Source organism: Schistocerca serialis, chromosome 10 (assembly GCF_023864345.2).
Source record: "Schistocerca serialis cubense isolate TAMUIC-IGC-003099 chromosome 10, iqSchSeri2.2, whole genome shotgun sequence".
In the NCBI taxonomy this organism is placed as follows: Eukaryota; Metazoa; Arthropoda; class Insecta; order Orthoptera; family Acrididae; genus Schistocerca; species Schistocerca serialis.
In genome coordinates this window covers 138,962,279-138,978,225 of record NC_064647.1, presented here as the reverse complement: position 1 = coordinate 138,978,225, position 15,947 = coordinate 138,962,279, and the positions used below count along the sequence as shown (strand labels likewise).

General features: G+C 44.8%; 1 protein-coding gene across 2 annotated transcripts in view; it reads right to left on the bottom strand.

Moving 5' to 3' along the window:
- LOC126424991 (uncharacterized) overlaps positions 1-15,947 on the bottom strand; it is a 435,043-nt gene that overhangs the window by 66,740 nt on the left and 352,356 nt on the right. For both annotated transcript variants that reach the window (XM_050087888.1, XM_050087889.1), the window contains one exon: positions 5,563-5,732. In XM_050087888.1, coding sequence (XP_049943845.1) covers positions 5,563-5,732 — 170 coding nt within the window. The remainder of the gene's footprint in view (positions 1-5,562; positions 5,733-15,947) is intronic.

Below are 15,947 nucleotides of genomic sequence, written 5' to 3'. Positions count from 1 at the left end.
ACATCTCAATCCCTGAGTCAACAGATGGGGACGTTTGCAAGACAACAACCATCTGTACGAACAGTTCGACGACGTTTGCAGCAGCATGGACTATCTTCTCGGAGACAGCATGGACTATCATCTCGGAGACCGTGACTGCGGTTACCCTTGACGCTGCATCACAGACGGGAGCGCCTGCGATGGTGTACTCAACGACGAACCTGGGTGCACGAATGGCAAAACGTCATTTTTTCGGACGAATCCAGGTTCTGTTTACAGCATCATGATGGTCGCAACAATGTTTGGCGACATCGCGGTGAACACACATTGGAAGTGTGTATTCATCATCGCCATACTGGCGTATCACCCGGCGTGATGGTATGGGGTGCCATTGGCTACACGTCTCGGTCACCTCTTGTTCGCATTGACGGCACTTTGAACAGTGGACATTACATTTCAGATGTGTTACGACCCGTGGCTCTACCCTTTATTTGATCCCTGCGAAACCCTACATTTCAGCAGGATAATGCACGACCGCATATTGCAGGTCCTGTACGGGCCTTTCTGTATACAGAAAATGTTCGACTGCTGCCCTGGCCAGCACATTCTCCAGATCTCTCACCAACTGAAAACGTCTGGTCAATGGTGGCCGAGCAACTGGCTTGTCACAATACGCCAGTCAATACTCTTGATGAACTGTGGTATCGTGTTGAAGCTGCATGGGCAGCTGTTCCTGTACATGCCATCCAAGCTCTGTTTGACTCAAAGCCCAGGCGTATGTAGGCAGTTATTACGGCCAGAGGTGGTTGTTCTGGGTACTGATTTCTCAGGATCTATGCACCCAAATTGCGTGAAAATGTAATCACATGTCAGTTGTAGTATAATATATTTGTCCAATGAATACCCGTTTATCATCTGCATTTCTTCCTGGTGTAGCAACTTTAATAGCCAGTAGTGTATGAATTCTTGACGTGACTGTAGTGAAAGTCGTAGATCCTTCCCTCTAAACCGTAGCTTTCTCGGAACGGAGAGGAATGTGGACCAGTCTGGGAGTCGGTGCGAGGATGGGGTGCCTGAGAGGTCACTTGGAGAGAGGGAGGCGCCTAGTCCCAGCCTGGCAGTTTACTCTGAGCTGGTCGAGTAAGCGCCGCCTCTTTAGCGCTGGTGCTGTTTCTTCTCTGCATAGTTCACGATTTCTGAGAATAGTTCCGCAACTTTTGTCACTTTCCATTGTCTTTACACTTTGGATGAGGTTTTTAACTTGTGTTTGCGCGCTGCACAGATTCTGGAAAGACAATCACGGTTTGTTAGCAATCTTCTGTTCAATTGGAAGTATCCACCACTTGTTAGCCGAATAATCTGTACCTACGTTAGCTTCGCACAAACGATCATTTATTGTACTTTTGGCCACATCTATGTGCATTTCTTTGTGGAGATTCTTTTTGCTGGATTTTAGAAGATACATTTCGTCTTTTATTTGATCATCAAATGAATAATGGTTCATAGATTCATTTCGAGAAACTATCCATTTGACTTGTGAAGCAATTTAGAAAAAAATAGATCGATTGTTTAAAGAACTAATTTGTTTTCCTCCTCGCTTCCTTGTTCCTACAGCAAATTAGGTTAAAAAATGGTTCAAATGGCTCTGAGCACTATGGGACTCAACATCTGAGGTCATCAGTCCCCTAGAACTTAGAACTAATTAAACCTAACTAACCTAAGGACATCACACACATCCATGCCCGAGGCAGGATTCGAACCTGCGATCGTAGCGGTTGCGCGGTAGCGCCTAGAACCGCTCGGCCACTCTGGTCGGCAGCAAATTAGGTCATGCGACCCCCATCAGTATAAATATGACTGATTTCTTCTACATAACCGAGTGAGATTTCGCAGTGGTTAGCACACTGGACTCGCATTCGTGAGGACGACGGTTCAAACCCGCGTCCGGCCATTCCGAATTAGGTTTTCCGTAATCTCCCTAAATTGCTTAAGAAAAATGACGGGATGGTTCCTCTGAACGGGTAGAGAGACAGCTTGAACCTGGTTCCTTTGAACACTCTGCCAGCCATTTTATTGTGAGTAGCAGAGTAATGACGTAGATGACGATGTATATAGGTTGCACTGAAAGTAGTGGCTATTGGACGTATATTTCATTAAAACAACATTCGAGATCGCAATAACGTTTGTTTATTATTATCGGTTTCGGCTTATGTGAAAGCCATCCTCAGCGGTTTTAGGGCCTGCAAGGGAAGAAACAACAAAGTTACAAACAGTACTACTGCATACGGCGTTAGTAGAAAACAGAGAAAATGCTGTAGCGTTCACCCCTGTGGTGGTGACGGCTCCTCGGTTTTTCACGCCATACCACAATCGTACTCTGCGACTAACGACTGTGGAGTCACTTGTTACATAGTGTGCAATTCCCGCGTCGACCATGAATTCCGTCGGCAACAGCTTCATAAGAATTGAAATGTCGTTGCCGCACGAAATTTGCAAAGTAAGTTCTAGTAAACCAAGTACGAGTACATAAGATGTTAAAACATTGTAAACCGTAAGGAAATAGTCATTTATGTTAAAATCAAATACACAAACTTAGGAAACAAGAGAATAAGAAGTGTCATCTAGTAACAAACACATCGTTCTTATTTTGTTGATAAACGAATAAACTAGCAGTAATGATATGCACATAATGATATTACATACAGACGTAATAGCAGGTAAAATTACAGTAAAGGATACAAACATTAAATCATGTACAGTCGTTGTATATGTACTAGTCAGTACCCCACGGTAAGAATTCAAAACAGTGCGGTTTTCTAGGCAACGCCATGAAATCAAAGAAGCCTGTACTCGAAGGGACGCTGTTGTCATGGTAACGTAACGGCCGAAGTGGCAACTAAGAAACCAGAGAAGTATACACTGAAGCTCCTACCAAACTTGTATAGGCGTGCGTATTAAAATGCAGAGATACGTAAACAGCCAGAATACGGCGCTGCGGGCGGCAACGCCTGTGTAAGACAGCAAGTGTCTGGCGCGGTTGTTAGATCGGTTACTGTTGCTACAACGGCAGGTTATGAAGATGTGAGCGAGTTTGAACGTAGTCGGCGCACGAAAGATGGGACACAGCATCTCCGAGTTAGCGATTAAGTGGGGATTTTCCTGTACGACCATTCCAAGGGTGTCCCGTGAATATCAGGAATCGGGTAAAATATCAAATCTCCGACATCGCTGCGGCCGGAAAAAACATGCTGCACGAACGGCGCCCATGACGACTGAAGAGAATCGTTCAACGTGACAGAAGTTCAAGCCTTTCGCAGATTGTTGCAGATTTCAGTGCTGGGTCACCGACAAGTGTCAGCGTGCGAACCATTCGACGAAACACCATCGATACGGACTCTCGAAACCTAAGCCCCACTCCTGTACACTTGATGATTGTACGACACAAAGCTTTTCGTCTCGCCTGGGTTCGTCAACAGCGACATTGGACAGTTGATGACTAGAAACATATTGCCTGGTCGGAGGAGTCTCCTTTCAGATTGTATCGAGCGGATGGACGTATACTGCTATGAGGACAATTTCATGAATCCACGGACCCTGCTTGTTAGCAGGGGACTGTTCAAGCTGGTGGAGGCTCTGTAATGGTGGAGTGATGTGAGACACCTGATACGTCTAGATACGATTCTGACATGTGAGACGTACGTAGGCATCTTGTCTGATCACGTGCATCCATTCATGTCCATTGTGCATTCCGTCGGACTTGGGCAATGCAGCAGGACAACGCGACACCCGACAAGTCGAAAATTGCTACAGAGTGGGTCCAGGAGCACTCTTCTGAGTTTAAACACTTCCGCTGACCACCAAACTTCCCAGACATGGACACTATTGAGCATATCTGGGATGCCCTGCAACGTGCTGTTGAGAAGAGATCTCCATGGATTCATGAAGTTGTCTCCTTTCTTGTACACGTGCATGGGCTCGATACAATCTGAAACGAGACTCGTCCGACGACGCATTATATTCCTAGTCATCCACAATCCAATGTCGTTGTTGAAGGGCTCAGGCGAGGCGTAAAGCTTTGTGTCGTGCAGTCATGAAGAGTACACGAGTGGGCCTTTAGCTCGGAAAAGCCATATCGATGATGTTTCGTTGAATGGTTCGCACGCTGAAACTTGTTGATGGCCCAGCACTGAAATCTGCAGCAATTTGTGGGTGCGCTTCTGTCACGTTGAACGGTTCTATTAAGTCGTCGTTGGTCCCGTTCTTGCAGGATTTTTTCCGGCTACAGCGACGTCAGAAATTTGATGTTTCACCGGATTGCTGATTTCACGGTACTCTCGTGAAAATGGCCTACGGGAAAATCCCCACTTCATCGCTACCTCGGAGATGCTGTGTCGTATCGTTCGTCCGCGGACTGTAACACCACGTTCAAACTCACTTAAATGTCGGTAACATTCCATTGTGGCAGCAGCAACCGATCTGACAACTGCGCCGGAAACTTGTGTTCTTGTATACACATTGCCGACCGCAGCGCCGTATTATACTGTCTCCCTAAATAAAGAGACTTATTTCCGACATTATCTTTCTTATGTCTATCCAAAAAATCCTCTGAACCTCCATTAAACGTCCAGATTTTTACGTAGTTCGTTTCGTCTGTTGCTACTACCTTCCCCTGTTCCTCCCTTACAGTCCTGTCACGGTCGCCACTTTATAATATAATAAAATAATGGAATAGATGATAATAAAATGTTGAAATGCGTGGCTTTTTAAAATGTATTGAATTAATGAGATTAATTTTTCAGCATGAATGACAAGCACAATAAGCTGACTATGCCTGGAAACAAGTTCGTATTAGTTCATATTATTTTACAGGGCGAAGTAGTTTCTTTCTCCACTGTACATTTGTGCTTACCATTCTTTATAATACTACGTTTGGTTGCCGTGTTCACCTTTGAAGTCTTGACTGTGTTCCCATTAAGCTTATCGGATCTTCGTAATTTTCCAAAGTACACAGGTGGGCCTCAGTCCTTGTAATTATTGTACTATTTGAAATAACAACTCACACGACCTTTCTGTTAATAAAACAATACTGTATTTTTCCAAACGGTGCACATAAGAAATACATACGCCTCACTTATTCATAGCGACCCCAATATGGCGGTCTACAATTACTCGCTAAAAGTGGCGTGCTGCTCACTCGTTCACTAGCTGAGCGCGAATCCTTCCTTCCTTCCTCCTACTGGAACAAGAAAAACTCCTCTCTTTTTTTAACAACTGAAAATCAAAAATACCTGACTGTAGCCATAGGTTCTATGATGGGCTACCGTTTCATCTTTTCTCTTTGCCTTTAAGGAAGGCGAAAACATAAAAGAAATGCAAAAGGTTCATCACAGTATTCAGCCCAGTACTGTTTGTAACATTACTGTTCCTACCCTTGCAGGACTGAGGATAGCTTTAACGTAAGCCGAAACTGGTAATAATAAAGAAGTGTTACCGCGGTCTCGACTGTTGTTTCAATCAAAGTGCTCCACAGACAACGTTGTCGACATATACGGACGTATGTTTGCCGTGGAGGCGACTACTGACCGTCCTCGCCGGCGGGCAGGTGGGCGCGCACCAGGTCGGTGGCCTCGTGCAGCAGGTCCTCCCTGGTCACGTCCAGCGGGATGGCCACCAGCCTTCCAGCTCCAGTCGCCTCGCGGGCCTTGGCCGCCGCTCGCAGCACTCCCAGCACGCCGCTCCAGCGACGGCTGCCCCTGGAACACAAGAATACTGTCAGCAGCACCAGGTCTGTACGTACAAGAATGTCCCAGTCTGCTTAGGCCGGTATTACACTATCAAATTTCTTTGTCAAAGATTTGATCAAAGATGTGGTCAAATATTCCGTCAAATATATTTGACAAAGATCTTTGACGTAGCGCTAGAAGGGGTATTACACTGTCATCAAATTTTTCGTCAAAGTTCAAGATGGCTGACAACAACTTGTTATTACCCGCAGCAGTTGCACGTAGGCCCCTACCGCAATTGCATTGTGTGCACATGCGGAAAAGAAGTGGGGGAAAAAATGGAACCATACATACGAGTTTGACAGTCTTAAATTGCTGGGATTACAACTTGATGATAAATTCAGTTGGGAGGAGCACACCACAGAACTGCAGAAACGCCTTAACAAATCTGTATTTGCAATTCGAGTGTTAGCAGACATAGGCAACATAAAAATGAAAAAGCTTGCATACTTTGCCTACTTCCATTCCATAATGTCATATGGTATAACATTTTGGGGTATCTCTTCAAGCCAAACAAAAGCTTTCAGAGTCCAAAAGCGTGTAATACGTATTATTTGTGGAGTAAATTCACGGACGTCCTGTAGAAACCTCTTCAAAGAACTGGATATACTAACTACTGCCTCTCAGTATATTTACTCCTTAATGAAATTTGTCCTAAATAATATATCTCTTTTTCCAACAAACAACTCAGTTCATACATACAATACCGGGAACAAAAATGATCTGCACAAGGACTTAAGAGCACTTACTTAATTTCAAAAAGGGGTCCACTACTCAGGAACACTCATCTTCAATAATTTGCCAGCAAACATAAAAAATTTAGTTACAAATACAGATCAGTTTAAAAGGAGCCTGAAAGACTTACTACTGGCCAATTCCTTCTACTCCATTGACGAAATTTTTTAATAGAAACAAATGATGTATTGTGTTTATTCATACTATTAGTACCGTATTGTTATTCCAGCTTTAAAAAAAATTGACACGTTACACATCCACGAGGATCTCCTCAGCACGGCTCTATGGAACGAAAAACTAATCTAATCTGGGTGAAGCCGTGGGTTTTATGACGACACGATAAAAGCATTCAACAAAACTTGTTACGTGAGCTTACAGTGGAAGACGTCAAAACGTACATCAATTACTTAAGAATGGATGAGCATACATTTCTGTATGTGCTCAGTGAAGTGTATCCTCATATCACAAAGCACAATATTCACTTAACAACTGCTACATCTGCAGAGGGCAGGCTCACTGTAGCACTCCGATTCCTTGCTACAGGAGAGGGTTATGTTAGGTTAGGTTACGTTAGATCAGATCAGGTCAGGTCAGGTCTCCAATCTTCTTAATCTATTTTTGTATTCAGAGTGCCTCACTTTGTAATGCGCCTCATCAGCTTCCTACATCTTTATTAATATTGTAGTTGTCGGCACACACCAATTGTATTTACCGGCAATGTTTATAAAAACACTACAGACGACAGAATGCTGCAGCGATGCTAGCGCTCCATGTGGTAACATGTCACATTGCAGTGAACAGAAGACAAGCGATTTCTTTGATCAAATCTACAGCGAGGCCCTATATTTGATCAAATATTGGACGACATTTGACAAAGTTCCTATTACACCATCAAATATCTTTGACAAAGACTTTTGACAAAGATATTTGACAAAGAAATTTGATAGTGTAACACCAGCCTTAGGGACAAATTTATACCGACGGGGAGCCCCTAATCGGGGCATATTGGAATAAGAAACCATGGTCAGAAAGGAATATCCGATGCTGTACGTTGTCTTCAATGAGATACACTTGGAAGACACTTTTTTGTCGTCATGCTTGTGACTGATTTGATACCGGCCAGCAGGACTTTCTCTCCCGTATAAATATCTCCATCTCACTAGGGAAGCATACAGTTAATTTACATGATGTACGTACTACTTTCTTTTGGTCTGCTATCTACACTCATGCTCATAAATTAAGGATAATTGCAGAATGTGGTGTCACACAACGTGGCACTACACAAAATTGGCGCTAATAGCATAGGCACATAGGGAGGACACACACGACACGACACAGATCTGTAAGTCCGTGGTGTTGCTGATAAGTTGAGAAAACCATCCCGAAACACATGTGCCCGTACTGTAGCGCCTGGACACGTTCCCTGTCTGCTGGAATCGTTGCCATAATCTTGAGGCTTGGGTTGTTTGGGGAAGGAGACCAGATAGCGAGGTCATCGGTCTCATCGGATTAGGGAAAGATTGGGAAGGAAGTTGGCCGTGCCCTTTCAGATAAACCATCCCAGCATTTGCCTGGAGTGATTTAGGGAAATCACGGAAAACCTAAATCAGGATGGCCGGACGCGGGATTGAACCGTCGTCCTCCCGAATGAGAGTCCAATGTCTAACCATTGCGCCACCTCGCTCGGTGTCATAATCTTGAGGTCATACTTTGTGCCACACGGAGGGCCCGTGCTACGACCTGCTGTGTTTGACCAGCCTCCAGTCGCCCTAGTATTCCACCCCTATAACGTCATTAAAATCTGTTCTTTGAGCCATTTTCAACGCAAAGTCACCATTAGCACGTCTGAAAAGGTGTGCACACTTACTCGCGGCACCGTACTCTGACATGCACCAACACACCTCTGCGTCTGTGGACTGCTGCCAGCGCCACCGTGCGGCCACCGCAGGTCACATGCACCGCATGGTCATACCCCGAGGTCATTTAAAGCCTCAAGCCGCCCACCAGAGCGTTGTTTCACCATGTATCAGCATTATCCTTAGTTTATGAGTATGCCGCGCAGGATTAGCCGAGCGGTCTAAGGCGCTGCAGTCATGGACTGTGCGCCTAGTCCTGGCGGATGTTCGAGTCCTCCCTCGGGCATGGGTGTATGTGTTTGTCCCTAGGATAATTTAAGTTCAGTAGTGTGTAAGCTTAGGGACCGATGACCTTCAGTCCCATAAGATTTAAAAAAAAAAAAATATATGAGTATGAGTGTAGGTACAAGAACAAACCAGATGTTGGACATGAATTGGCATGAATACAGCACATAATATCTTAACATAACTTCAAATGTGTTACCATAACTGAGCATTATCATATTTGAGGCAAAATCTACATAGAATATCTCAATAAAAAGAAAAAAAAAACAATTTTTAAATAAGAAAATTATTCAACATTGGGAGATAAGATACTGCGTGAAGAATTTGACAGAGCACTGAAAGACCTGAGTCGAAACAAGGCCCCGGGGGTAGACAACATTCCATTAGAACTACTGATGGCCTTGGGAGAGTCAGTCATGACAAAACTCTACCATCTGGTGAGCAAGATGTATGAGACAGGCGAAATACCCACAAACTTCAAGAAGAATATAATAATTCCAATCCCAAAGAAAGCAGGTGTTGACAGATGTGAAAATTACAGAACTATCAGTTTAATAAGTCACAGCTGCAAAATACTAACGCGAATTCTTTACAGACGAATGGAAAAACTGGTAGAAGCGGACCTCGGGGAAGATCAGTTTGGATTCCGTAGAAATGTTGGAACACGTGAGGCAATACTAACCTTACGACTTATCTTAGAAGAAAGATTAAGAAAAGGCAAACCTACGTTTCTAGCATTCGTAGACTTAGAGAAAGCTTTTGACAACGTTAACTGGAATACTCTCCTTCAAATTCTGAAGGTGGCAGGGGTAAAATACAGGGAGCGAAAGGCTATTTACAATTTGTACAGAAACCAGATGGCAGTTATAAGAGTCGAGGGCCATGAAAGGGAAGCAGTGGTTGGGAAAGCAGTGAGACAGGGTTGTAGCCTCTCCCCGATGTTATTCAATCTGTATATTGAGCAAGCAGTAAAGGAAACAAAAGAAAAATTCGGAGTAGGTATTAAAATTCATGGAGAAGAAGTAAGAACTTTGAGGTTTGCCGATGACATTGTCATTCTGTCAGAGACAGCAAAGGACTTGGAAGAGCAGTTGAACGGAATGGACAGTGTCTTGAAAGGAGGATATAAGATGAACATCAACAAAAGCAAAACGAGGATAATGGAATGTAGTCAAATTAAATCGGGTGATGCTGAGGGGATTAGATTAGGAAATGAGACACTTAAAGTAGTAAAAGAGTTTTCCTATTTAGGGAGTAAAATAACTGATGATGGTCGAAGTAGAGAGGATATAAAATGTAGACTGGCAATGGCAAGGAAATCGTTTCTGAAGAAGAGAAATTTGTTAACATCGAGTATAGATTTAAGTGTCAGGAAGTCGTTTCTGAAAGTATTTGTATGGAGTGTAGCCATGTACGGAAGTGAAACATGGACGATAACCAGTTTGGACAAGAAGAGAATAGAAGCTTTCGAAATGTGGTGCTACAGAAGAATGCTGAAGAAAAGGTGGGTAGATCACATAACTAATGAGGAGGTATTGAATAGGATTGGGGAGAAGAGAAGTTTGTGGCACAACTTGACTAGAAGAAGGGATCGGTTGGTGGGACATGTTTTGAGGCATCAAGGGATCACAAATTTAGCATTGGAGGGCAGCGTGGAGGGTAAAAATCGTAGAGGGAGACCAAGAGATCAATACACTAAGCAGATTCAGAAGGATGTAGGTTGCAGTAAGTACTGGGAGATGAAGAAGCTTGCACAGGATAGAGTAGCATGGAGAGCTGCATCAAAGCAGTCTCAGGACTGAAGACCACAACAATAACAACAACTCCATCCGGCGATCAGACGCACGGACATGTGTTCATCCGGAAAAGGCATATGCTACTGGTCTCCTTCAACATTATACATTGCTGGGTCACAAATTTTCTGATTCAAGATTTCGAATTACACTACAATACACTGAGTTCAATACTGTAATCGCCTCAGTACCATAGAAACGTCGGCTTAGACCCTATAGTATGCAATGGCGAAGCGATTTCTGTTCCCATCGTCAATGCGAGGGTGCCAAGGCTAGAGTAAATATGCAGAAGTGCATCGGTTACAAGTTATTTCTACTCAGGAGAGGTGTCATGCGTTTACCGAAATCGTCGGAGCTCCTTTTGCTCGGCGTAGAGCAGCACCTTCACGTGGCATGGACTCAACAAGTCGTTGGATGTACACTGGAGAAATAATGAGCGACGCTGCCTCCTTCAGGAACTGACCTCCGATTACGTCCCATACATGTTCGATGGGATTAATGTCGGGTGATGTGGGTGCTCAATAATTCGTACGAATTATCCAGAATGTTTTCGTCAAACCAATCGCGAATAGTTGTGGTGCAGTGACATGGCGCATTGTCATAAAAAAAATCTATCAATGAATGGCTGCAAACGGTATCCAATTGGTGAAAAATTACCGTTTTCAGTCAATGAGCGGTTCAGATTGATCACAGGATCCATCCCTTCCGTGTGAAAGCAATCCACACCATTATGGTCCCACCGCCAGCTTGCACAGTACCTTGTTGACAACCTGAGTCCATGGCTTCGTGGAGTCTTACAGTCAGCTCTCTCCAGGAAACGGTTTTCCAGTCGTCTAGGGTCCATCCAAAACGGTCACGAGCCCAGGACAGGCGCTGTAGACAATGTCGCATCCATAGCAAAGGCCCTCGCTCGCTGCCATAGCCCGTTAACGCCAGATTTCGTCGCACTGTCCCAACGCATGTGTTAGTCGTGGTCCCGCAATGACTTACGCGGTTACTTCACGCAGTGTTGTTTGTCTCTTGGCACTGTCAACTCAATGCAAAAGGCGCTGCTCTCGGTCGTTAAGTGAAAGCCACGGCTTTCTCCGTGGTGAAGGTAATGCATAAAATTTTATATTCTCGACACACTCTTGAGACTGTGGACCTTCTCGAAAATACATTACTGGCCATTAAAATTGCTACACCGCGAAGATGACGTGCTACAGACGCGAAATTTAACCGACAGGAAGAAGATGCTGTGATATGCAAATGATTAGCTTTTCAGAGCATTCACACAAGGTTGGCGCCGGTGGCGACACCTACAACGTGCTGACATGAGGAAACTTTTCCAACCGATTTCAGATACACAAACAACAGTTGACCGGCGTTGTCTGCTGAAACGTTGTTGTTCAAAAATGTTCAAATGTGTGTGAAATCATATGGGACTTAACTGCTAACGTCATCAGTCCCTAACCTTACACACTACTTAACCTAAATTATCCTAAGGACAAACACACACCCATGCCCGAGGGAGGACTCGAACCTAGGCCGGGACCATCCGCACAGTCCATCACTGCAGCGCCCTAGACCGCTCGGCTAATCCCGCGCGGCGAAACGTTGTTGTGATGCCTCGTGTAAGGAGGAGAAATGCGTACCATCACGTTTCCGCCTTTGATAAAGGTCGGATTGTAGCCTATCGCGATTGCGGTTTATCGTATCGCGACATTGCTGCTCGCGTTGGTCGAGATCCAGTAACTGTTAGCAGAATATGGAATCGGTGGGTTCAGGAGGGTAATACGGAACGCCGTGCTGGATTCCAACGGCCTCATATCACTAGCAGTCGAGATGACCGGCATCTTATCCGCATGGCTGTAATGGATCGTGCAGCCACGTCTCGATCCCTGAGTCAACAGATGGGGACGTTTGCAAGACAACAACCATCTGCACGAATAGTTCGACGACGTTTGCAGCAGCATGGACTATCAGCTCGGAGACCATGGCTGCGGTTACCCTTGACGCTACATCAAAGACAGGAGCGCCTGCTATGGTGTACTCAACGACGAACCTGGGTGCACGAATGGCAAAACGTCATTTTTTCGGATGAATCCAGGTTCTGTTTACAGCATCATGATGGTCTCATCAGTGTTTGGCGACATCGCGGTGAACGCACATTGGAAGCGTGTATTCGTCATCGCCGTACTGGCGTTACCACCTGGCGTGATGGTATGGGGTGCCATTGGCTACACGTCTCGGTCACCTCTTGTTCGCATTGATGGCATTTTGAATATTGGATGTTACATTTCAGATGTGTTACGACCCGTGGCTCCACCCTTCATTCTGTCTCTGCGAAACCCTACATTTCAGCAGGATAATGCACGTCCGCATGTTGCAGGTCCTGTAGGACTGCTACCCTGGCCAGCACATTCTCCAGGTCTCTCACCAATTGAAAACGTCTGGTCAATGGTGGCTGAGCAACTGGCTCGTCACAATACGCCAGTTACTACTCTTGATGGACTGTGGTATCGTGTTGAAGCTGCATGGGCAGCTGTACCTGTACACGCCATCCAAGCTCTGTTTGACTCAATGCCCAGGCGTGTCAAGGCCGTTATTACGGCCAGAGGTGGTTGTTCTGAGTACTGATTTCTCAGGATCAATGCACCCAAATTGCGTGAAAATGTAATCACATGTCAGTTCTAGTTTGTCCAATGAATACCCGTTCATCATTTGCATTTCTTTTTGGTGTAGCAATGGTAATGGCCAGTAGTGTAAACCACCTGATTTCAAACGACAACTGCGCCAATTCACTGCTCTATTACCCCTAGTTTACGAGACACTACCGACATCTGTATATTTGCATATCGCTATTTCATGACTTTTGTCGTCATATACACAAGAGGCTTCCTATAATGCTCATCTTCGGCAGTACTGCAGTAAATATTTAGATGTAAAAAAGTGATGGTCTCGGACGCTGCGCTTCTCAAACGTATTTCAGAAATGGAGGTTGTAAATTTTACGAAGTTGTTGAATGCCGTACGGCACCGCCAGCCGTCGAGCAGTGGCGGTAGCGCAACCGGCTAGCGTGGCGGACCAGATGTCTTCCGGAAATGCATTCGAGTCACATCCTTCTCCCCTCGTCTCCATTTTCCACCAGCAAATAATATTTATTCACCTGCTGTTAATCTTTTATCTGTGCATTCTTCCGGCTTTCTGCGCATTACATACCGCTACACGACACATCAAGTATGCTCTATCGTCGACATTAAGTCATTGCCTGTACACAGTGGTAAATCCAACCAGGAGTCTGTCACGAGTGACAGATAACGCCACCAAAGTAGATGTTGCAAGCCGTGGTTGTTTTTTTACGAAACATAAGAGAGTTAAGTATCAGAAGCGACATTCAATACCTCCTGACACCTCGTACCTCGTTTCAGACAAATGGTTTCTTATTTAAGAATAGTCAGTTTTGGACCCTCGAGCACCTGTAGAATTTCGACCCCACAAAGTTTGGGTCTCATAAAAAAAAATGTGAAGCTGTCGCTGATGACAGGGTATCACAAAACAATGTGAAGCTGTCGCTGATGACATTGCTACACTCAGTGAAACTGAACAAGACCTACACGACGTGGTGAACGGAATGAACAGCCGACTGAGCACAGAATATGGACCGAGAGTGAACCGAAGAAAGAAGAAAGTAACGAGGATTGGCGTAACTGAGGTTAGCGATGGGCTTAACATCAAAATTGGATACGACGAAGCGGATAAAATTAAGGAGCTCTGCTACTGTGGACGCTAATTAACGCGTGATGCACGAAGACAGGAGGAGACCAGAAGCACATTACCACAGGCAAAGAGGACATTCCTAACCAAGAGAAGTTAGTCTGTATCAAACTTCGGCCTTAATTTGGTGCAAAAATTTCTGAGAATGTACGTCTGGAGCACAGCATTGTATGGAAAGAACTGTGGGAAAACCAGAAAGAAACAAACAGTATCGAAGCGTCGGTGTGGTGTTATAGAGGGAAGTTCAAGATTAGGTGGACTGATAAGTTTAGGAAAATCGGCGAAGGGAGGAAGATATGGAAAACACCGTCTACAAGAAGGGGCACGGTAAAATGGCACGCGTTAAGACATCACGGAATAATTTATGTGGAGTGTAAAAGGTAAAAAGTATAGAGGAAGACAGGGATATAATAAAACAACCTGTCATTATTTTCAAGTTTGGTTTGTACACTACTGTGGTTTAGTAGGCATGGCCCCAGTGCTGAAAATGGTAATCCTCTTCCGTCCTCAGACCTTTGAACTGGGGAGATCTACATCTTTATGTGTATCCGAAACAAACTCGGAATTTTTCACAATGAAAACAAATTGCCGTAGGAGAAGCGATAAACGGCAGGTAAAACTCCTCGCACTCATCCCCACATCTTAATCTGTAGTCAGAACCACTGAGTCAACGAGCGTTTATCCGGTGTTGTCTTCTTAAAATAGCAACACCAAGAAGGGTAGCAAATTATGAAATTTTCTCTGTTTTGCATGAACATTACAGTAGTGTAAATAGATAAATTTATGGATGATTTGTAGGTATACCAGGTACGAAATGTAGCACACAGAGCTGCCTCTTCTGGCAGCAACGGCCGCTGAACCTCACTGACAGTTCGAGACGAACTGAGCCCCAATGACAGATCCATACTGCTTCAGCCCTATGCCAGAGTTCATCCATTAAGGTGGCTGTAAGGTGGTTGCATCCCTCGGCAACCAGTGACCAGATGTTTTCAGTGGCTGATACATCTGGAGGAGCTGGCCAGGGCAATGGTCGGACACCCTGTGTATCACAGCAGGTCAGGATAGCATGCCAACATGCGGTCTTCCATTATCTTGTAGACAGATAGTCTGGTGCTGTCTTGTTGGAAGATAGACCAGGGCCAACAACAGAAATATAACGACATTTCTAAATTACCGGTATGTGAACCTGAGGTGATGGCATTCGGTACATTATGGCGTTGCATACTGTGACACCAGGTAATGGGCTGGAATGACGGTGCTGAAAGCAGTTTGCAGGCTCCCATTCCTCTCATGGCCTCCATAGATGGATCTGTCCATTGTGATGCTGCACAAAGGAAGGGGCCTCGCCTGAAAAGACGACGTTCTGTCATTGCTATGTCCAGATTTGTGGGCGCCACTGTCATTTTACCTCTCTCTGTTGCCCTGTCAAGGAAGTCGCATCAGTGGTCACTGCACTGCCAGTCTGCTCTTCTCCAGACGTCGTCGAACTGTTTGGATACTTTTCTCTCGCAAAGCAGGACACTTCCTGACTCAAGGTACGAACGGAAGAAAGTGAAGAATACAGTGTGATTCAAAAAGAATACCACAACTTTAGGAATTTAAAACTCTGCAACGACAAAAGGCAGAGCTAAGCACTATCTGTCGGCGAATTAAGGAAGCTATAAAGTTTCATTTAGTTGTACATTTGTTCGCTTGAGGCGCTGTTGACTAGGCGTCAGCGTCAGTTGATGCTAAGATGGCGACCGCTCAACAGAAAGCTT